At 35.7% G+C, this 24,198-nt stretch overlaps 1 protein-coding gene across 2 annotated transcripts in view; it reads left to right on the plus strand.

The window, feature by feature from the left end:
• Positions 1-24,198, plus strand: part of LOC136027303 (RNA exonuclease 4-like) — an 89,130-nt gene that overhangs the window by 25,636 nt on the left and 39,296 nt on the right. For both annotated transcript variants that reach the window (XM_065704413.1, XM_065704414.1), the window contains exons 3-5: positions 1,661-1,986; positions 7,097-7,287; positions 14,867-15,002. In XM_065704413.1, the coding sequence (XP_065560485.1) occupies positions 1,661-1,986; positions 7,097-7,287; positions 14,867-15,002 (653 nt within the window). The remainder of the gene's footprint in view (positions 1-1,660; positions 1,987-7,096; positions 7,288-14,866; positions 15,003-24,198) is intronic.

Below are 24,198 nucleotides of genomic sequence, written 5' to 3' on the forward strand. Positions count from 1 at the left end.
AGATTGACAAAAGAACGTATTGTAAGCATTGATTTATGTATCAAGTTGGAACATCGGGTATTGAAGTTGGAACATCAACTTGATGTTCCGTCAAGTTGGAACATCGGGTATGAAGGGGATGTTGAAAAAAAAACCAAAGGTGATATGTGCATACTTATTATAATTGTGCATAATTTAGGCAGATGTTGAACTAAATCAATACGAACAACGATCATGTAGATTATTACATTGTTAAGTTAGACCTTTGAGAGTAAGTTTTGGCAGATTTTGAACTAGCCAGAAGACACTGTGTGTATACTTTTAATACTACTTCTACGGTTACTGTAACTAATGATATTAAGGACAATAAGTTGAAACTTTTAGGGAGCGTTTAGATGGAGTTTCAATAAAACGAAAAAAAACTATATGCTTGCCGGTATTAAAAGGGCATATAAATAATATCATAGGCCGTGCTGCTCTATCATAACTAGTAATACCGGTTATATTTTGAAGGAGCTGATTTGCTTGGAAATTAAAAGTTCTAGTGGCCTTTTTAAGAGTCAAAGGTGATTGGAGGGCAATCAGCTTTCCAATTCTGTGTCCCCGAAAAAGACTATGACAATATAAACCGAACAAAAATTAATTTGAAACTTAGTCCACAAAATAAGTTTTTCAAGAAAAAGTAAAAACCCCCATTAAACCAAAAATGAGCGAAAATAGAATCAAATATTTAACCAAGCGTGAAACTACCACAAAGCAGCATCAATAAATAAATGAAACCGAAAACAAACAGAAATTACAACAAATAACCGAGCAAGCCTTGGTAATTACTGCATTGTTCATGTTATTATCAGCCGACAGGTTTCTGAATGATTTATCAACATCCTTGGCAATTATTGCAGCATTCATGCTATTATTAGCTGACAGATTTCTGAATAAACACCTAACTCTCTGCAGCGTTCACTTCATACTGTAAAACGTAGTTCACATACTGTTGAGCCGTTTTGAAGATGGGGCGGCTCAAAACCTTCTGTTTAGGGATTCCGACTATGACAAATCTATTTGCTGTCTTAGAATTTCCGTCCCATGGCATTTCGACTCTCTTTAGGGAAAAATTGACGTTTGTTGCACAAAATCCCAGAAAACACCACTTTGTTTTGACACTGTCTCTTTTGTTACTTAAAAAGGGCGTGTGGTATAAGGACTTCCGTTCAAATAATCCCTCTCCCAAAAATCTACAGCTACTGGTTCTATATGATAGCCCCTGGAAAAAAGAAGAAAAATACACATCGGTGCTACCTATGTAAAAACATGATGGGTCACCTCCATCTTGGGCGATTCGACGCCCTTGTCGATGGGTCTCATTTTTTTTTTTTTTTTTTTTTTTTTTTTTTTTTTTTTTTAATAAGTTGGCTTTCTCAAAAACCTTACTGCTAAGATTAGCTGAAATATTAGTTAAAGTTCTGAATCAGCTTCAAATGGAAATTTTTCTCACTAGATAGTTTTTTTTTCGAAATGCGTTCTTACATCTTCAGCTACTATGGACCGTGGTTTGCTCTTTACTATGTTGCATCTAGTGCTGGAATCAAGATTGGAGCATACTAGTCCCCACAAGAAGCGTTTCTGTAGTGAATCGATTATATTTCAGCGTCAGCTTCATGATAGTGATTTTTATTTTCAGATGATTGGTCAGGACAAGGATGTACTAACCAAAACAGAAAGTCTAGCAAAAAACAAAATGCGGACTAAAGTAAATGTCTCCAAATCAAGAAATTCACAACCAACTGCTAAGTCAGCTTTAAGCACTATTCTTCAAACAGGAAATCCGAGGACAAAGTCGCCTGAATCATCGTCTTTAGAACCAACTTCAAAAAAGAGGAAAATAGATAATGAGGAATCGGAGGAAATATGGTTCGATGGAGTTGATGAAATACTTTTAGAAGCTTCAAAGGAAAAAGCTCCTGCTGGAAAAGGCGTAAGCCTAGTAAAGGAGACTGCTTTTAAAGGGTATGTTTTGAAATTAATGAAATAATACAAAATCTTATAATAACAAAACATGTACGATGCTTCACTCGCTGAAATGACATGCCAACCTTTACACCCTAATATAATGTCACCTTTAAATAACGACCGTATGGTTTAAGTAATTTAGTGTAATTTTCAAGTCCTCTGAAAATTCTAAAAAAAATAAGCTACAATGTTAGAAAAATAGAATGCATAAGGTTAACCCCCCCCCCTCTTCTACCAGAAAAATTTCTAATTCCATAAAGGTTTGGACCTTATGTATCTATAGCTGTCAGAATATTTATTTATTTGCCTGTCTCTTCTTTTTTTTCCGAGGGAATTACAGAAAAACGCAAGTGCTAATAAACTTTTATGTATCATCAAATTCGTCAGTGAACAGATTTTATTGATTGGGTATATAAGAAGGAGCAGAAAATGAATAATTTTTTTTCAAAATACAATATGAAAAGCTGGAGAACTATGCTGAACTTAAGAATTAAATAAATTTAACGTAACTCACAAAATGTTCCGAAATAATATCTTAGAAAAAAGAAATAGTACGTTTATATTTTGCCCAGTCCCAGTCAAATAGTTAATTTTACGTTCTAACAATCTTGTCTTTTTCTTAAAAACGGAATGGAAGTTTTTGGAACAGGCTACAAGGGCTAACTATTTGGTCACCTATCTTTTTTCAAAAAAAAAAGTCTTTAGTATTTTTTCAACAAGACTTTGGAATGATTGCTTTTGGAATAACCAAGCAAAGTAAACCATGGTAATAACTTAGTCTGTACAGGCACAATAAGGAAAAATTGAACGGGGCACTTTAGTAGCTTTTGATATCAATTTTTCCAATGAAAATCCTAAGTCAACTAAAATTTAGTTATTTTATCAGTGAGTTATTGGAATGTTTTGTTAACTGCTAAATAGAGTTTTTTCTTTTAATCAGTTATGTTTTGAAGTTAAAGAAGGTTAAAGGTGGATTTGTAAAAATTACTCTTATAAATAAATTCGTATCTAGGAGGATGGGCTTTAGGCTTCAACCCCATCCCTTCAAAACATGAATGACTACAGCAAAACCTTTTTGACAATTGAAAGGTAAAATACAACAAAACAGAAATTCTGTATTTTGACCCCCCCCCCCTTCCCTTTCGAATCAATATATTGGAAGCAAACCTGCAAATAGTGTTTTTGAGATGAGATCATAAACAAAAACTGAGAAAGTGCAGAGTAGATTAATTTTTTCTTGTCATGTATATCTGTTCTAACGATTTGTTCTTCAAGATTATTGTGTCTTTTTAATGAAACACCTTTTTTCTTGTCTTCGTTTCGCTAGTTGAATAACTTGACTTTCCTATTTTAGTAATTAACTAGAGATTCTCTTTTGGAAGTTTTACCACGTTTATCAATTTGTGTCAGTACTCCCAGTTTCTAAGCATCAATTTATGCTTTCAGAAATTGAATCTTGGGATTGAAAATTATCATGCATTACGGTTACTTTTGTAGAAAAGCCACTAGAGATGCATATAGAATCAAAGAAGATATTTATCACTCCAACTTTTCGATAATTTTATCGTGTAGTTTCTGTATCATAGGAGCTCTGTCAGAGTCAATACACTAGCGTGGACTAAGTAAAGAGTGAGGTGCCCTTAATGTATTTATTTTCTTGACTAGATGCATCGAAAATGTCGGTTTTCAATTAATTTCAAACCAACAAAATGTTGGTTTGCCCAAAAATGAGGCCAGAAACAGGTCAAAAACGCTTCTTTTTGAATAGCTTGAAAAGTAAAACCATAAGCCTCAGGGCAAAGGGAGCCATAATGTACAAAAATAATTTTGTCAGAGTGTGAGCCTCCCGAAAATGGAGCTCGAAAAGAGTATGAATAGTGTTTTTTTTCTGATTGCCCTCTGTACCAAAAAAAAAAAAAAAAAAAAAAAAGATCAGCTGAACTTCAAAAAGAAGCTCAGCTGAAGTAGGGGCTTGAAAATCTGTCTTATTTTTGAATTGCCGTTAAAATTTTATCTCAATGTTTTTGGGGCAAAGTGACCCAGAATACATACAAAAAATCTTTCGCCTGAAAAAGGACTTGAACACTTTCTTCTTTTTTTGAGTAGCTTTGGACTTACAATTTTAAGTCTTTGGTGAAAGGGACTGATCGGATTTTGATAAACTTGGTGAACTGGAACTGATCGGATTTTGACAAATTTTAAAGAGATGTATAACTATTCTCCATAAAGCTGAGGCGGGTGTATGAAAAGCAAGGTTGCCACCCAGTGAAAAAGAAAATCACTAGATTCTTGAAAAAAATCGCAATCAGCTCATAAATCACTAGATTATTGCCTATACATCACTGGAAATAACTAGAAGTATAATACTCTATATCATTGCAATTAATAATTGTTTTGTTTATTTACCATGTTCTGTGCAGGTGCACCTACAGGAAGAGGGTAAGCTTACCCCTCTAGGTGTTGGAAATACTTATAGATTGATGTTTTGTTTTTCTCAAGCAAAAATTACCGTTTAAATTTTGAAAAATTGGTCAGCCAACACCGAAGCTCCCAATTTAATAATTCACAAATGACTTTGAGGAACACTTGGTTTTTCTTCTGCCGCCGATTTCAGTTTGTTGTGATGAAGCTATAAGGGTTTTCGTTGGAAGTGGAGACCTGCGGTCAAATTGACGAACATGGCTTTACATTTTGGAAAGCCGTGTATAATTCTTGACTGTGGCCAAAAAGAATGGTGTTTGCTTGTCCTTAGCCAAAGATAACGGTATGTGAGCTGAAGTTGAGATTTCATCCATCTTTAAGAGAGGAGTATCTGAAGCTGTTCTTTTTAGGGGGTTAACAACTTTAGTTCTGGTACACAGCTGTACAAATTTTGATAATGACAGCCCAAAATGAATGAAACAACTTATTCGCTGCAAAAATAAGCTGGGGGCTAAAGTGGGTCTGTTGTTATGCTATCCTTTTTTAAACCTTTTAGTAAAAGAGCGACATCGTTCACAGTGTTTGAACCGCAATCATTGAAGGATTTGCAGCTAGTATTCTTATTCAACAGAATCTTGGCATTTAGTCCTTCTAGTTGCGAAACCCTTCCCTGCTCCCTTCAGACCATTTTCTTTTTTTGCAGCAAGGTATGCACGTTGTGCTTTGTTTGAAGCAGAATCATGCAAGGATTCTCAATCTGTATTATTTGAGTGATTAAGTGGACCCTTGGCCTCTAAATCATGACCTATTCCCTACCATCGCCAGCTTTTCAACAGAAAGATCTGCATTTTTCACCTTGTTTGATCGGGACTACGCAAGGATTCTTAACTCGATTAACTGGATAACCAAAATGGACTAGAATTCTCTCTCTCTCTCTCTCTCTCTCTCTCTCTCTCTCTCTCTCTCTCTCTCTCTCTCTCTCTCTCTCTCTCTCTCTCTCTCTCTCTCTCTCTCTCTCTCTCTCTCTCTCTCTCTCTCTCTCTCTCTCTCTCTCTCTCTCACACACACACACACGCACACACTATGTTAACCACAGGCAGCTCGGTGCTGCGGTGCGTTGTTAGTAGTAGTAGTAATTTTTTTCTGCTACTGTATAAAGAAACTATTTTTTTCAGCTGAAAGTAAGGAGCAACATTTAAACTCAAAACGAACAGAAACTATTACGTATATGAGGGGGGTTGCTCCTCCTCAACACCTCGCTCTTTACGCTAATTTTTTTAGTACTTTAAAAAAAGCTTCTTATTGTTTTAATTAAAAGGACATAGTGTTTCAGGAGTCATTCTTAAAAAATTGGGACATAATTTAATAATTCCTGTTTGTTTTTAATGTTGTACCTTACTTTCAGTTGAAAAAACTTGTTTTTTTTTTTTTATTTAATTTCTGATCGTTTTTTAAATAATGCATGGAAAACTGGCTGCACCTCCACAGAAAAATCCTCCTCGTGACTGATTTATTAGACCAGTGGTTCTCAAACTATGGGACGTGTACCCCTTGGGGGTGCGCAAAAGTTTTTAGGGGGTACATGGCTAGCCAACAAAAAATAAAACAACCCTAAATCCGTAGGATGGGCAATTTTATTTATATTTTAGCTATAGTTTACTTAGTATTGGTAACTGAGAAGGGGTACCTAAAATATTTTGTGAGTAAAAAGGGGTAGTGTATAAATAAGTTTGATAACCACCACTGCTCTAGACAATTCAATTCCGGTGAAAACTTGCCCCGGACACTTACCCTTAATATCTCCGCGCGTAAAATTGAATAGACAACGAGAAAGCAAGACAGAAGAAGAATCTCGTATAGGAATTCTGGCAAATCCATTAGTGTAAAATTTTTCTTAAAAAATTCACCTCCAGTAAACCTCCCTCCCCACACAAAATTGTCCCCGTGGAAAATCCCACCAGTAGAAAATACCCCCCTCCCCCTCACCCGAAAATATATGAATACTTCCCAATATCAAATACTACACGTAAACAATGAACAAATTTTGTAAATTAAAGACCTTTTCCCAGGGGCTGTGGGGGGCCATGAAATCTCCAAAGGTATAGATATTCGGCTTTCAACTGTGCTGAACACAATGGCTATCTCAATATTTTGATCGGACGATATTGAGAAAAAAAAGGTTTTGGGAGCGGGCCTAGTTGCCCTCCGTTTTTTGATCACTTAAAAATACCACTAGTTCTTTTAATTTCTGTTCGAATGAGCCCTCTTTCGATATCCAAGGACCACTAGGTCAACACGATCACCACAAAAAAACAACAAATAAACACGCATCCGTGATCTTTCTTCTAGTAAAAAATACAAATTCCACATTTTTGCTAATAGGAGCTTGAAACCTCTACAGCAGGGCTCTGTGATACGCTGAATGTGATGGTGTAATTTTCACTAATATTCTATGACTTTTAGGGGGTGTTTCCCCTTTTTTTTGAAAATCAGGCAAATTTTCTCTCGCTCGTAACCTTTGATCGGTAAGACTAAACTTGAAATATTTGGCTAAACTTAATATTCAGAATCTGCAATAAAATCCATTCTTTAGATGCTATATCTCTTGGTATCAAAATTCCGTTTCTTATGTACGAACTGTTTGAAAATCGCGCAAGTACTAATTGATTTTTTTCTTCTTTTTAAGACTTACAAAAGTTGTGGCAATGGACTGTGAGATGGTTGGTGTTGGCATTAATGATGAAAATGTGGTCGCAAGAGTATCAATTGTAAACCATTTTGGCCATTGCATCTATGACAAGTATGTTAAGCCCGGTGAACGAGTCACGAACTTTAGGACATATGTTAGCGGAATAAGGAAGGAGCATCTTGAAAATGGTAAGGGAACTAAGATACACATGAAAGGTGGCTGAACCGCTTCTGATGAGCCAGATGCAATCTTTCGACCTTTGATATGCTTCTCGTGGATCTATGATTAGCCACGGCAAACTATTTGATTCTTGGACCCATGGGCTCTCCATTCCTCCATCATCATGTATCCTTCAACATAAATTATCATATCTCACTGTAGATACAAAGGAATATGCGGAGGCAGCAATTATTATGTTTGGAAAAGTATTGAATGGTGTATTTATCTTTCAATCAACAAATTGGTCAAGTTTTCTGAAGGGGAAAAAAATCTTTTCTCGATTGTGAGCAAAAATAGAAAACGTCTAAGGTCTATTTTTGTGGTTATTATTATTGGTGAAATCACTGAATTGCTCCAGACCGAGGGCACAAAGACCTATTGCCTCCGCACCCCAAAGATTACATAAGGTTGTTTCGCCCTCTCATAGTTCTTTCTCCTTTTTTCCGCTTTCCAGCAGCTTTGAGAGATAGGAATGTAAAGTTCCGATCCATAGCATTTCAGGGATGTCCAAGCCTTAGTTGCTTCATCTACCAGTTCATTATCTGTGATCCTAAAAGGTGCTGGAGGCTAAGTCAATGTAATTCAACTTCCATTGAATGCTAGTCTGTTCTGTGTTTCACAGCGTTCTAACTCTTTTTTTGCTTGCTCTTAATAATCTCAAACGCCTTGAAGCATGCTCGGTTGTAAATTAATATGTATATTTCTCTTTTTGAACTTTCTATTCACATCTATCTCTTAGCTGCCTGTTCTATTACAGAATATCAGCCTGGAAAGCTGTAAGATATCACTCAACTTGTTTTTTCCTTATCCACTCTGGTTTATCATAAATCCAGTTCCTATTTTTTCATGGGATTGTGAACCATTCGTAGAATAGATAATTTTTACTGTTTCGCTAATCGCCGCTATTACCTGATCTATTACATTCTTATCCTTTATTGCAGTCTGAAATTGCCTTTCAGGCTTTACAAGTGGGACAATGTTATCCTTAGGCATCTAGAGCACCTAGGCATCTACAGCTCCAGCAATAACGAGTTTCAGGTGACCACATGTTTTGATTTTTCCATTTCGTACCTTTTGTCTCTGGGTCCAGTAATCCACAGTCTGCAGCCTAACAGCATTTTTTTTTGCTTCTTCCTTTAGAAAGTTTTTTATTGACTGGAATCTATAGAAAAGATTCTGGATGTAAAATTTTTTGCTTCTGTTGATGGTTCTGCCAGAACCACTACTTTTTGGACGCCACATGCGGCGTGGTTTCCAGCCTCGTTGCCAGTTGGACGCCACGCCCGGCGTAGCGTCCTTTGCCACGGACATGGCATCATATGCTAAGGTGATCGTTAAGCAGGCTAGTACTTGTACCCTCTTTAAAGGGGTTGTGTGGTTCAAAACTTTAGTCGAATTGACGCAGAACCCTGCACGTTATGACAGGATGGTTGAATTGCTGTCTAATACAGATACCTAATCTTATCTGGCTCTAAGACATATTTTTTCCTCTCCATTCTTTGGAATTGGATTAGGGAAGCTCTGAATTTCCATACTTTCTCTACGCACTGAGTTTTCTAGTTAAACTGATGATTAGTAATGACCACCAGATATTTCACCCGTTTTTCGAGTTATCAGATGATCATATATTTTTAGGGTAGTAAGAACTTACCTTGTGCTTTTATTTGTGAATCCTACTACCTCATTCTTTGAATTATTTATTCTCTTTAACTCTACGACTGCTTGATGATTCCAGAGACTATGAGGACACTAAACAGATTTATTTATTTTCCCTTCCTCCATAAGTGTTTCTATTGTTTCAAAAGCAGCACCGTCAAACACCCTTCTATGTTTAGAAATATGCCAAAGAACTTTCATAGTTCCAAGAGCTTTTTCTAAACGCTATACCACTTGTTGTACATCTGTTCTCTTGGCAAATCCGGTTTTAAAACCCATTTGATTCTTTGCAACCAAATTTTTGGCCCTTTGATTGCTGATCAGGTACCAATTTGTTAATTACTCCATCATTTCCAGTTGAAACGATGCTAGCATCATCAGTCTGTAAGGTCTGGGATTTGACTAGCTATTTCCCCCAGACATAAGTATAAAAATACCATCTTTTAGCAACATCTCGGGAAAATATCTTGAAGTGAGGCTTCTCTATACAATCCCAATATAACGGGCTTGTAAACTCTCCGTACTTTTTGAAGCATAGTGGGATGTACCCTGTCAGCAGCAAGGGCTTAAAAAGTTTGAACGTTATCCACAGCTATTGGACCAGTCCTCCCTTATAATTCTGTATTCTAGCCCATCCCCCTAAATTGGAAATAATATTTTAAGATTTTCTGGGCACATGCATTTCAAGAATGGGGTTCAAAATTTCTTCCTGGTCCATTATGAGTGTGTGACCCGCCTTTGATATGCTTTTCTAGTGGACTCAGTTTTCATTTTCTTGAGTACGCCAGCTTCTTCTGAGTCTATATTTTTACAGAAAGGCCTCCATGATGTTCTTTTTACTTTTCTTATGTCTTTTTTAGCAGGTTTCAATCGTTCCAAATGTTCATCCGAATCTCTGAGGACCATTTCTTCGGATGGCAATTCTTAGTACTCTTCGAGTTATTTTTTTTAAAAATTTGGAAAAACTTCCCATCTACCTGTCGAGGTCCTTCTCGATTTCATCTAGGTTAGAGTTTGGATTTTCTAGTTTTCGGGTAGCGCTAGTGAACAATTTGTTTTGTTTATACCTTTCTTTAGCTTCTTTTACTGTTGAGATGCATCGCCAATAAATCCTATTATTTGATGGTCCGCAAATGATGGAAGATCGCTCACGTGCCACTCTCCAACCAATAGGTCATTTTGGGAAGAAATTATTGTTATTTCTAGCACCTTATTTTTCTTTTTCTTGTCTTGAAAGTGGGCAGCTAGCCTCGTGATCGTGAGGCATTTACTCCGAGCTACCGCCGCATGTTCAAAACTAGGTCTATTTTAACCATAATGGCTGAAACATCACTAGAATAGTAAATGGATAGTTTTCAATTGTCTAAGTTTTTGAAATAATAAATGCCACGCTCTTGGAGTGCTGCTCTCCTCATTGCGTGTTTGGACCTCAGCTTCTTTATTCTTCCCCTCTTTGTAGCTGCTTCATTTGATGAATGTTTGCATTCTAGCCAGCTGTTCCATAAGTTATATGAGGTGGCTTGGCAAGGATTTTACACTTTCCTACAAATGTGGTGGCATTAAACAAGGTGACATTAGAAATTCAGGTCCAATTTCGTCTCAATCAGTGGAGGATGAAGTCATACCTTTTTTGCGCGATACGACTGCGCCATTTTCTTGGTCAGCGGTTTGGGAAGCGTATGTTCCCTCACCCCAATAATGAATTGGAAATCACACTTCTCGGTTTCTTCTATTAGATCCACATCAATGGCAATGTCAACATATCTCATGTCTCTTTTGACATGGGGCGATGTTGTATTAATCTTTCCCTTAAACAATACCGTAAGCTTCCTGTTATTTCTCGCTTGGTAGGTTCTGAAACTTAGTGTAAGTTAGATGCATTTTGTATTGTAAGTCATTATAAACTGGCACGCGCTTTTTAAGCAGTGGTATGTTGGAAGAACGGAAAATTGCTTTTCTCTTTGGCTGGTTGTACATCTTTTCGAGTTCTGGACAGTTTGCTATACAACTCTTACAACAAGCCTGTGTGACCACCCTAAAAAAGGTGAATTGACCTGCTTTAAAGCAATAAGTTAAATCATATTTCAGTTGTGTAAAATGAGAACAAAACAAATCATACATTAAGAACTATCCTAGCAGTTGAACAAACTAAAAAAAAATAGTGAAAGATACGGAGAAATGTGTGGAGCTACTTGATTCCAGATGTTAGTTGAATCAGTCTTATGTAGCTTAAGGACGAGGATTACTAGGCTGAAAGAGAATATTTTACAGTGACCGTTCAGACCTTGAAGGACCTCATTACCACCTAAAGTTGTAATGGCCATACATGGATCACCACAATGATTCTTCTAATGCATTGAGACCACACTACTAGTTAAGAATTTAATGACCGTATATAGGTCTCCAAAGTGACCCTTCAGATTTATTGGGACCACACTACTACTTAGGAATTTTATGAAAAGAAGTTACCACGTCAGATGTCCCTCTTTACGTTTCATGTATTATAATGTTCTAAAGAGTCTTTAAAAACTAAATAAAGGGTTTTTGGTGTCCATTGTAGGGGTTCGCTCCATTCTGTTTCCAAGCAGGCCCATGAACAAATCCTCAATTATGCTCTAAAAATCCTATTTGGATTTTGGATTCGTGCGGTCAGGAAAATCTATTTTACTCTCTTGAATTATTTATGGCTTTAAGCTGAGAAAAGAATAATAAATTTAGGCCCCTTCAAAGCCTGCATAACTAACGGGCCAGTGTTCGTTATTGTGCTGAAAAGAATATTAATCTAAGGCTCCTCAAATGGTCCATATAGTAAAATAAAATGACACCGTTACTTTTTAAAGATGGAGGGGGTGGGTAGCATAAATATTTAGTAATTTCAAGAAAATTTTGTTTTTAGCGAAAAGCTCTTCAAAGACTGGATTATTTTTAGAACCACCAATATCCCGGTTTATTTCCCTTTATTAAGGCAAAATGAATTTACTAATTTATCAGTAATGAGGATGGGGATTACCACCCCCTTGCACTAGCCAAAAATATGGCCCTCCAACTCTTTCCAGTTATTTTTCCCCTTTGTTAGCCTGAACAAGGATATACATTAGGCTGAAAAACCTTGTTTTTAACGCTAAAATATTAAGCTTTTCGAGAAATATCAAAGAATTTAGACTTTCATTAAGATCAACAGCTTGCATCGGAGGGCCGAAGAGGGCACATTATGGCTTTGCATGGGGGACCTAGAAGGTCCAGCAGCTTCACTTTCATATGGCGCAAGTCTTGAGTGGGCCATGGAGGGACCGCCAATTTCGCCATGTATAGGGACCGTCTCCAGACTTTGCAGAGCGGTTGTTGTCGCATCGTGTACCCTTGCCTTTTTGTGGGTGGGGGACGTTGGTCCAAATTTTCCTTAAACAGAAATAAAATTTCAGTTTTACATGGAGTGAAAACTACATTTTCTTTAGTGAAAAACATAACACACCCCCTATTACACCCTACCCCCTCTATTTCGATGCTAGAAAAATATAGTTTTCACGGCCCGCGATGATAAAAGAAACTTTTTTAAAGAAAAGTAAAGAATTCAATCTACCTAAGTATTTTTAATTCCTCAATTAATTTTTTTGCTTTTATTCTTGCTATAATATAGTTACAAAAGCTTTATAGAATATCGTTTAAATGCTCTATCACGCCTCCCTTCTATATCATTGTCAAATATATATTTGCTCTCCAACGTAAATCGTCATGTAAGTAATCTTTTAAAGAAAAGCTTTTAAAAAGTTTGCTGTTATCACCCGTCTGAGAATTTTAGTGCTATTAATTTAAAGGGTGATAAAATAGGTTCTGGTACGCGTCTCGAAATACCTTCTCAGGACAAGTATGTAGACCCCCTTCTCATTTTTCCTAACCCCCTTTTTCAACATAGCGAAAAAGTAGCTAAACTAGAATTTTATGAGAAATATGTATTAGAATCCGCTAGTCAATCACTTAACTTCAGAGTAACAACTAGAGGATAAGATGGCTAATTATTATTGTCAGAAAAGGACACTTGTTTGTTATTTTTAGTATAATGGATATCATCCACTGCCTTTTATTGATAAAATACATTTATGTTAGCATTTAGGCTGATATTTTCTAGACGAAAACAGCTGGTATATAACCGAGTCTTTTTTCAGTATTTATTTAACGCTATGTATGGTACGTATCCTACCGAATTTCCTACCAAACAGCTACCATTGTATAAGAGGTGATGAATCCCTTTGTCTACTAAGTTAATGCGTTCAGGCAGACCGTAAATAACCTAACTCTTTACGCCAAAGCTTTTATAGTACTTTCAAAAGAGCTATCTATTTTAATTAAACGGACTTTATGATTAAAGGGCCAGTCTTAAAGAATTGGAATAAAATTCGAACTTCAGTCTAAAGAGCAAAGCATTAAATAGGCGACGAACCTCCTCATATACCTAATAATTTCTGTTCGTTTCAAGTTTTAACGTTGCCCCATACTTTCAATTGAAAAAAATTGTTTTTTTTTTTAAATTTAATTCGATTGAAAAACGAAATCTACCCTACAGTAATTTACTTACGAAACTGAAAACTGGTACATTTACAAATAGAAATTAATTCTGGTGTGTTAATTGTTAGACTGATGGCTGACTTAGTAAATGGTGAACCACAGCTCACAGTGACCAAAAGTTGAAAAATACGGTTACAATTTGTTTTTCATAAGAGATCACAACAATTCAAAAACCGTAATACGAAACTACAAAACTTTGAAGCACAGTAGATCGAATACTCAGTAAAATCAAACTTGTTTTTAATGATCATATATTTTTGAAATTGTATTTATAGTGAAAAAAGAATAATAGTCGCCCCGGGCTGGGTTTGAACCACCTACCTTTCGGTTAATAGCCGATTGTGTTTACCAATTACGCTACGGGAGCTATTGTTATTAGTTAATAAATGAAGAATATGATATATTTAAATAGGAAATAAAGTTTGGACTAGACCAAAATAAGGAAATCCAAGAAAAATAAGGAAATCATTTACTTTGTAAAAAAGTAATTATTCGAGCAAAAGCTATTGGAAAAAGCGTGTGACTTTTCTTTGTTGGACAGTAAATCCGGTTTGCAGCGGTACCTAGCAACATAGAAAAAGACGATCAGGTCCAATACTACGAAATAAAATACCCCATAGCTTCTAAAAATAGTGTCAGATCAAAACAAGGAGCACATTACTAGAACCGCCCTGTCGGAAACCCTTGAAGAGGAAACCTACCATTCCTTGGCTTGAATAACGAGGAAAATCTATTGGCTTGGACAACAAGAAATGGGCAGGGAACACCCAATCGAATACAAATATTAAAAAATAACAATTAGCACCGATACTAAGCGAATAAAAACCCAAAATCAAACACTTAATTAAAGTACAAACAAATGTTGTAGGACGAAAGATCACATTTGAGTCATTAAATGATTCGAAAAATCACGTTTAGACCAAATGTTCGGATTTTTTCTTGCATATCCTGAATGCCTAATATTTTATAAGCTGTGCTGCTGAATTCCTGAAGCCTTCCCCCCTCAATCCCTTGAAAGGTGGATATGTAGTACAAGCCGTGCTATTATCGTTTTCCTCGAGAATGATCGTTCTTAAAAAGGCTTCTTTTTGCTCTCATGCTCAGTTTTCAAACTTCTGACTTGCAACACTTTCAGAGGAATTTCCTCTTGAGTAGAAAACGATACTCTCTGTTACTGTCAAGATTCAAGTGGGTATTGCACTCTCTTACTATCATTTCTATCATTAGTCCTTGTAACTATCGAATGAATTCTATTTTTTTTTCTCTTTCTTCCTAGTTTAATTTTATTTGTTTCCTGCTTAGTTTTTATTTTCTTATTTTTTTTTACAGCCGAAGAGTTTTCTGTTGTACAACAAGAAGTTAAGGAAATATTAAGAGGAAGAATTCTTGTAGCTCATAGTGTGAAAAACGATTTAGCTGTACTGTACTTGAAGCATCGGCTCAAGGATATTAGGGACACGGCCAAGTAAGTTTCTAAATTCAATAGTTAGTCTCTCTTTTCTGGAAGCATCTTGAAACTAAATGCTTCTTTAATCACATTGTTGCTAAAAAATTTTTTGGGTGGATATTTGGGTGGTAGGGATGTAAAGATTCTTGCTGTTTATGTTTATTCCTGAAAAAATATGACCGAATTTGCCATTTTTGTTACAGATGAAGTCTCAGATTTCGTCAGATCTTTTGTGCTTATTTCTTTCTTTATGTATATGTTTGTATATCTCTGAATTATTCCACCAGTCGTCGTATTTATCTGTTCTGCACATATTTAAGCTTGTGAGTATCCTGTTATACCAGTTGCATGTAATGAAATCAAATAGTTTGTGGTAACAAACTGTAGTAAGGAGCGATCAGACTCAATAGTAACCAAAGCTCTAAAATTTAAAACTCTGCAATTATGAGACGTATGGTAACTGCAATAGCAACGTTGAAAATACCAACGCTGAGAGAACGGAGATTCCATCTTTTGTGCAAATTTGGGCAATCGCTCCTCGCTAGCTTGTGAGTATCCTGTTATACCAGTTGCATGTAATGAAATCTCAGGAAGAATCAATTAGAATTTTAAAGTAGACTTCATGTGCTGACCAAAAAATATAAATTTTTTTCAAATCTGGAATTTGACTTTGACCCTCAACATAATTTGTTGTTTGATCATTACCAATGATTTAACGTTAAATTTATAGAGGTGGATGGGGTTTAAATATCACTGAGTGCCTCTTTTTTTCATAACAAGTTTCCTGGCCTTCAGACTAGGAAAAATGAAAGCAGTTCACAAACTAGTGTCCTAAAAACATGAAAGCTATCTTCTTTCACTCGAGTCCTCGCTTTTGATTATATATCTACTATAGATAACAAATAGGTGAAGGAAGGCAAAAGAAGAAGAAAAAAAGTTTACCGATAGCATCTCGTTTTGATACAAGCGTGCTTGCCTTGAAAAACTTCTTCTTCTTCTCTGAAAGTACAACTGTCTGGGATGGACTATCTGGAATTTTGAATCGGATTTTAATCTTTCTAGTAGTTTCTCCTTTTTTTTGTTTCAACTTGTTACGATGGAAATATTTTTTTTTTTACTAAATTGTCACGTTTCTGGGATTAAACCGAAATTTAACCAGCTATGGACTTTGATATTGTGGAAATATAATTAATTGTTATTCTGTATGTATTTCTTATAAAAATTTTAACCGCATTTTCGCTTAGTTAGTTGGTAAAATAAGGCTGTTATACCGTTGGTGCTGACTTTTTTTCCAGGACTTGATCGTAAAGTAAAAAAGAAAGAAGTTAGAATCGAAATATCTTCACTTCTATTTATTTGCGAGATCTTTAAAAAGCGAAATGGGTGTTTGATGAAGTAGATGCTGCTCAAAGACCATTCACACACAGAAGAAAGCGTTAAATTAGTCTTTAGGCTTTTTTACATTTCTTACATTTTGCATGCGCATCATTAAATAAAAGGCTACCCAATTACATTTTTGTCAGTCTTAGGTCCCCTTGCCAGAAAGTCCTGATAAATAACTCATCATGGGAAAAATACCGATTATTATTGTTGTTTCTCTTTGTTATTATTCCTAACCTGCTTAACCTCAGAGAAGAACTTCATGTAAACTATACAAAACCTTCCCTATGGAAAGATATAAATACAAATGTGAAAAATGTCTCTATTTCTTTGGAATTAACCCTTATTTCCTGTTCTGCCGATTAACCAAATAGTCTTGCTTCTTTTGATCTGAATAAACACTACAGCACCTGACGGTTGTAGGCGGATAATAACGAACTGTTGATTATTGCAAGATTTCTGGGCAATAATGATAATGGGGGCTAAGACTTCTTTTCCTATGCTGCGGAACGATTTTAGGAAAGCGCCCTTAGGTACTTAAATAGATCTTTTCATGATTTACACTATTGTGAATAGTTAAACTATATTTTTGTATGGCGTATATATTTGATTCATGTCGAAATCATACGAGTCACCCCTAAAAACGTCTCTGACATTTTTACGCTTCCGAGATAATTACCAAAATACCGTGTATTAAGTTGTTCTCAAAGGGAGAATCACAGGGAATGTAAATTTGGAGGATCAAAGTGTAATTGTACATACGTTATTCTGCTGATCCCGCACCCTTTAAGCACAGCTTAGCAAAGGGTTCTCGACAAATACCTCAGAAATATAAAAAATGTTAGATACAAGCTTTTCACGCGGCAGTGATGAAATGATGTGTAAATACGTTGCTACAAAAAAAAAAATACATAGGCGATAAAAATAAAGAGTACAAAATGAATTTGTGTTAAGATACGGCATTAAATATAAATGTTGCATCCCACCTCCCTTAAATTATCTCACAAGATAGATGCCACTTCAGACAGTTAAAGAGCCCAAAGGGTGGGTTTTCACCAGTATGTTCCAAAAGCTGCAGATAAATGGTCCAATTATTTTCATGATAATTAACATATATAAATGATTTTTTTCATTTGGTAGTGAAAACGCGTTTTTCAGTTTTCACTTACTTAGAGGACTAAGAGGGGAATATACAAGGGGGATTCTGAACCTTTGGCTACGGGTTTTTGACCATAAAAGACAGTGGTACCATTCTTGTGCTTTCAAGCGATTCCACTCTAGAAATGGCGCAAGAAGTGCAATTTTTAGAGCTAAATTGCACTTTACTGTGGTTTTTTGACGCTAATTTTATAAAAGACTATAGATAGGAGCAGTTAGAAACATCTATCTGTGATCTTCCGGTAACCTGCGGCAGGAAAAAAATAATAATAAGGAGATACATGCTAACATGCAAAAAAGGAATTTTCATCGTTTTTCAAGATATATGAAACAAAACCTCTGGTTTAGATTTTAGACCATGACAAATCAAGTTTTTTACTGTTTTAAAAAGTAGAGTTGAGAGAAAGAGTCAAATTTTAGCGTAAAGAGCGGGACGTTGAGGAGGGAGCAGCCCCTTTCATATACGAAGTAATTTCTGTTCGTTTTAAGTTTTAATGTCGCTCCTTACTTTCAATTAAAAAAACTTGTTTTTTTATTTAAACTAAAACAAGGTCCTAGATTGCGTATTCATAATCTGATACATTAGTTTAACATTACTGTAAAAAAAAAAAAAAAAAAAAAAATTAAACATTGGTACCACTCTAACTTTCTCATAGATTCCTCTGACTAAAACACGGTTCTGGACACGACTTAAAATCCGCATAGCTGAATTCTGAAGCACACGAAGAGAACGAAGGTGAAGAGAAAATGGGTTTGACCAAACAACACCGCAATAAAAAAATCTACGGATTTAGAAGAGAGAACCAAAGCGCACGAATAATCCCAACTGGAAACATATTTTGCAACTTCCACAATATTCAAACTTTACGGGAAATCTTAGCAATAATAACCTTAGTATCCTTTCTAAAAGACAAGGTTTCGTCTATATACGGTTCTAAGTACTTAACCTTAGCATTCTTGGGAACAATAACCTCACCTATAGATAAAGCCTGAATCCACGTATAATAATTTTTGGAACGACCATAAACAACAACTGTTGGGTTGCCAAGATTAATTAGTAACCTGTTGGCCTCTAACCAAATTTGAATTTGACTTAGGTCATTATCTCAGTGTCAACATTAGCTGATTCTCAGTCTTGGTTGCAACTGTAAATTGCGTGTCATCTGCAAACATAGCTAAAATTGTCCTAACTGAAATTTCATTTCCAATTTCTCCATATGGCAGTCCAACATCTAGACCATAAACAGCATTACGCAAATCATTAAAATATTTACACTGCGGCCATACACTGCATTCTACCAATGAGAAAAGATTGAATGAATCCCAATGGCTTGCTGCGAACACCAGCATTGACCAAATTCCTAAGCAGTATTCTGTGGTTAACACAATCAAACGCTTTAATAATATCCAAGAACAGAGAAAGAACTTTCATTTTATTGTGAAATGTATCACATATTGTTGTCGTGAGAAACAAAAGTGCCTGGTCCGTTGTCTTATTTTTGCGAGATCCGAATTGGTTTTCATGGAAAGATTTTCGGGCCTCCGAAATACTTAAAAGTATCCTACAGAAAACTTTTTCAATAATCCTAGAAAACACTGACAGCAATGAAATTGTTTTGTAATTACCAGGGTTGGTCCAATCCCCACTTTTAAATAAAGAAGTAAGCTTTGCACGTTTCAGACAATTCGGAAAAATACCTTTCTGAAAAAACCGATTAATCGAAAACATAAAATAGGCTGAATCAAACTAATAGCAAACTTTAAAAAGCATTAATGGGACAACATCAATACTGGCAGCAGAATTACTAAACGATGCAAGCGCTTCCTTCAACTCCGTCACGATCACTGGTTTGAGGTGTAACGAGACTTAAAACGACTCTACTTTTCCGCCGGAATTTTTAAAGGGTTTTAAGCTCTTTTTCAAAAATCCCTGAAAATTTGTTTTTGCAAACAGAATATCATTCCTTAACTATCCATAAATGAGAATTCTTTCTCACTAGAGCTTTTGTAATCGCGTTTTTAACTTTTGATTACTATGAGCTATGGTTTGCTGCTTATTATCCTACTAAATTAGTAACAAAATCCTTCTGTTAAATCGCGAACTTTCTGGCCTATATATAATTTCGGCTCTGTCGTAATTAACTTGAGGCTAACAACTCTGTCATATTTTTTTCTAGAAGAAAAGACTAATTGGGAAACTGCTAATCTCTCGGATTACTTACGGAGAGAAATGAAAAATTAGACTGAAGAATATTGGCACTTCTAGGTGCTAGGACGACCTGTGTCGTGTTATGAGTTTCTTTTGTGCGAGTTCAAGTTGAGTATGTATATCGGCAAAAAGAAAAGGTGAATAACTTATTCAAAAACGTTGAAAAATTGGCACAGATACCTACTTCAAGCTTCATATTATTAATATGATAAAGTATTCGAAGCTTTAACTTGCATTTCACGGTTTCAATATTCTTGCTATAATTATTTAATGCACGATAAATGTATTAGAACACTTTATTCAAACAGTTTCAAGGGGTAAATTTTGTTTGTTTATTATCTTTTTATCCTCAAACTAATTAATAAGTTATTTTAGTTTAATACAGCAGCATGTTTTTTTTATTTGTAGCCTGTATAGTTAAACAAACATAATGTTAAAAGTATGTTGTAGGTATTGGCTGTGTAATGGCTGGGAATTTTGATGGGATATGAATCGAGTGCAGCATTTATTTACATGACTTACCTCAACTTGCCCGGGTGTAATCTACCATAAATAGCCATTATGCCGCCCCAGCCACATATGAAACTAAATAGTTTGAATAATTGCCGATAGCCGAATTTACCAAACATTCAGGAAGTACGATTCGTTTGCATGATTCTCTGTAGCTGCGCTGCAATTGCAGTTCAGCGCATGATCAGTAGTCACTTTGTCTAAAGCAGCACGAAATGACACTATTTGAAGCGCATGTTAAATTGTGTGCACTTCGTAACGATTGTTTTTAATGGCTGTGCTGATTAAAAATCCTGCCGTTTGTTAAATTTGATCAGTGATTTGTTTTAAATGTTAGGGCTCTTAAATACTGTCTGACATGCTAAAGAGGCTGCTAATCCTTGACCCTCAGTGTGCATTGCTGGTGTTCAAGCATTGTATATTGAAAAAATGTTCAATAGCGTCTCTTAAAATATTAATGGGGGATCAATTCTTATTAGGGGTGTCCTCCAACTCTGCAGGTAAGTACTTAAATCTTGTTTTTATTGAAGACTTTAACATTTCTTAGTCTAAAAATATTACCAAGAATGAAAGAGGGTATGGTCCATGGCCCTCATTTCATATTTTTCTGGGAGGTTTCTTACTTAAAGTTAAAAATTTGGGTCAAAAATGTCCCCTTCCCCCCCCCCCCCTAGCTAAAGAATGATCCACAGGCCGTCTTGCCTAATAGCTGGTACGTAACTTTTCACTACTCTGTATTTATTTATGAAGTCTAAAATGGATCAAATCAGTCAAATGAAATTTAAAAACAAATTATGTATATTCAACGTTTGTTGCGCATGGACTCCATTATCTCTAGCACAAGTCCCTGTCTATAATTTTTACAGGACTGCTATATAATAAAGCGGATTAGCTTCAATGGCTCCTGTATATTAGTTGGTCCTTACGCAAATGATGTAAGGATAAACCCGAGCCAGAGCCGTTTCTAGGGTTAATGACGCCTAGAAAAAATTAATTACAACGCCCTTCCCTCAGACTCAGATATAAGCAAAAAATTCGAATCAAAGTAAAAAAAAGTTGATCAAAGTGGATAACCTCCCAGCCACGGCATGGAGCAGTTTGCCCCGGTTTTGAACGGCTCTGATCCAAGCTTTGGTAAGCTATATTGGATATATGAAATGTTTTGTCTAGTTTTTAGTCGTTTTATCGAATCTTTCCCCTTGGATAATGGTACTTTTGACTAGAAATGAATAAGATTTATATCTGAAAATTCTCCTCCATTACCAGGTTGTATATAAAATTTTCCTTTGGATTGGAGAGAAGGAGCAGGCTGTCCGAATTTCTTTTTTGTTTATATTGACCATATCACTGAGCATAATCCACTTGCTAAAAGATTTTACATCTCAAAACAATTGCTCTAACGAATCCTATCTGTTTCATACCCCTCAATCTCTAAGGGCTGTCTTTTTAAAAATTAAAATACTGTTAATTTTACCTGCTATTTCGATGTCTCCATTGATTGATTTCAACTAATGGCTTAAGATTGAGACTAGAGCAATCAGTATTAAATATATTTTTTCACTTCTGCTTTTTTTTTAGCTTAAAATAAGTATTTTCTTATTTAACACAATTGAACTTTCGTAAAAAATGTCTTTGTAAGTAGTGACAGCATAATGAGTTTAAGAGGAGCCCATCCCCTTCAGATCCCTGTCCGGACACTGTTTTTTAAAGAAACCTTCAAGATACAGGTGCTTGTTATGTAATAGAGTTTGTTTACTTATGCAAATGATTTCTTTAGTTGTTACGTAATAGGGTTTGTTTACTTATGGAAAGGATTTCTTTGGTTGTTATAGGGGATGTTTTCTAAGAGATGTAGGTGGTTGTTACGTGGTAGGGCCTATTTTTGTCTTTGATTGTTTAAAAAAAAACCTACCAGGGCTAGTAAAAAACCTTCAGGACCCCACCAAATCATGTTTTCTTTCGTTGTTACGCAATAGGGAATGTTTTAAAAGATACAGGTGCTTGTCACGTCATAGTTTTTCCTTTGATTGTTTGAAAACTCAGGACGGCCAGCGAAAACCTTCAGAACCCCCGCCAAATCATGTTTTCTTTGGCTGTTACATAATAGGGAATGTTTTCTTCAGGACATTTCGAGACTTTTTTAGACATTTTTCTTCAAGACATTTCAAGATGTTTCTTGAGACATTTTTCCTCAACATGTTTTTCAAGACATTTCAAGATATTTTTCTTCATACGTTTTTCAAGTCGTTTCTTAAGACATTTTCTTCAAGGTGTTTTTTGAAGACGGTTGTCATTTAATAGGGGAATGTTTACCGGTGTTAAGGAGGACGTATTCTTGAGGGCCCGTGGGGATTTCCGCTTGTAACTGAGGAAGGCTCCCAAGTAGGATGTTACGTAATGATGATGTCTTCGTGGGTGTTATGTAGTACTCCTAAGAGATTTTTTACTTCATGATTTCGTTTTTATTTCAATACATTTTTTTCTATGAGTTTTTCTTTTTTCAGGGAACCTTTATAATTGAAAGGTTTTTGTTCCCTTTAGGATTTGAAAAAGTTTTCTCCTCAACGGAATGGAGCGCTAGACAGCAAACAAGAAAGGCTCCCTAATATTTTGATTCGGTGAATACTTTTCATAAAAAAAACTTCGATGAAGTTCTGGATAATGTCTGCAATAATTAACGTGCAGGGGAGAAAATCGATTGTAGGAAATTTCTTACATTCATCATACGCCTGTTTGTTAAGTAAGTCTTTAGAGGGTATTATCAGATAATATTGGGATTTTTACCAGCACATTTTTTACTCTTTGAAAGCGCTATCGGAGCTGAAATAAACGTAGAAGTATCATTATGGCTTGAATATGCCACACCTTCATCTATGATCAAAAAGTCTATCTTTTCCTTTTCACTACACAGAATTCTACAATCATATTAGAGGCAATAATGAACGAGCATACTTATGTACATAGACTAGAAGATGATTAAATTGCGTTCTTGAAATATATTGAAATTTTATCTTCGAACAAGGAATCTAAAGAATGAAGGCTTTTTGTACATACAAGTTTTATTAATGAGATAAATTTACAACCATTATTAAAACACTTTACTCTTAGTACACTGAAATCTATTATACAGGTAGGATAGTGATATTTTCAACTAGAAAGTCGTTCAATCGAGGATTATCAAAATAAATTCTGAGAAATTCACCATCAGTGTATCCACAACATTAGTAGTGTAATACTGTATGGAAACCATTACTTTTAACCAATAAATCTAGATCCATTGAGAGAAGAGGTGACTTACTAGAGGTAAATTCAAGGGGAGGGGGTACAGGAACTGTGGCTTAGTTTTGTATTTTGTACACTTTTTCTTAGTATTATTTTCTGGCGATTCCCAGTCTGTAACACTATGGCTGACACATGAAACCCTCTCGCCTTCATTATCATACTTACTGCATTTTTAGGCCATTTTCGTCCAAAAATATCCGTTGACACTAGAATCGATCGTTTAAACTTAATAAAAATCCCCAATAACGTTTCTTCTGATGACTACTGGCAATTGAGACCAGAATGGCGCAATCTACCAGCCTGATGACACCCTCTAGTGCACATTATCACACCTAAGGGTTAAAAATAATTTAACACAAAAATAATTTTATAAACTAAAAATGACCGTTTTGTATTTCAACAGTGGAAACTAGCCATTTTATTGTTAGATTACGATGTTCCACGGCAATGCCCAGCCTGCAACACTCAATGGCTGACCACGGCACCCTCTGGCAACCATAATCAGACATGTGGCATTTTCCGGGCATTTTCCTGCAAAAATCTTCGTTTACATTAGAATCGATCGTTTAAGCCTAATGAAAAATCCCCGTTAGCTTTTTTTCTGACGAGTCCTAGTAATTGAGATCAGCGCGGCACAATCACCACCCACCCCTCTGATGGCAATTCCAGGGGGCA

Source organism: Artemia franciscana, chromosome 5 (assembly GCF_032884065.1).
Source record: "Artemia franciscana chromosome 5, ASM3288406v1, whole genome shotgun sequence".
Lineage (NCBI taxonomy): Eukaryota > Metazoa > Arthropoda > Branchiopoda > Anostraca > Artemiidae > Artemia > Artemia franciscana.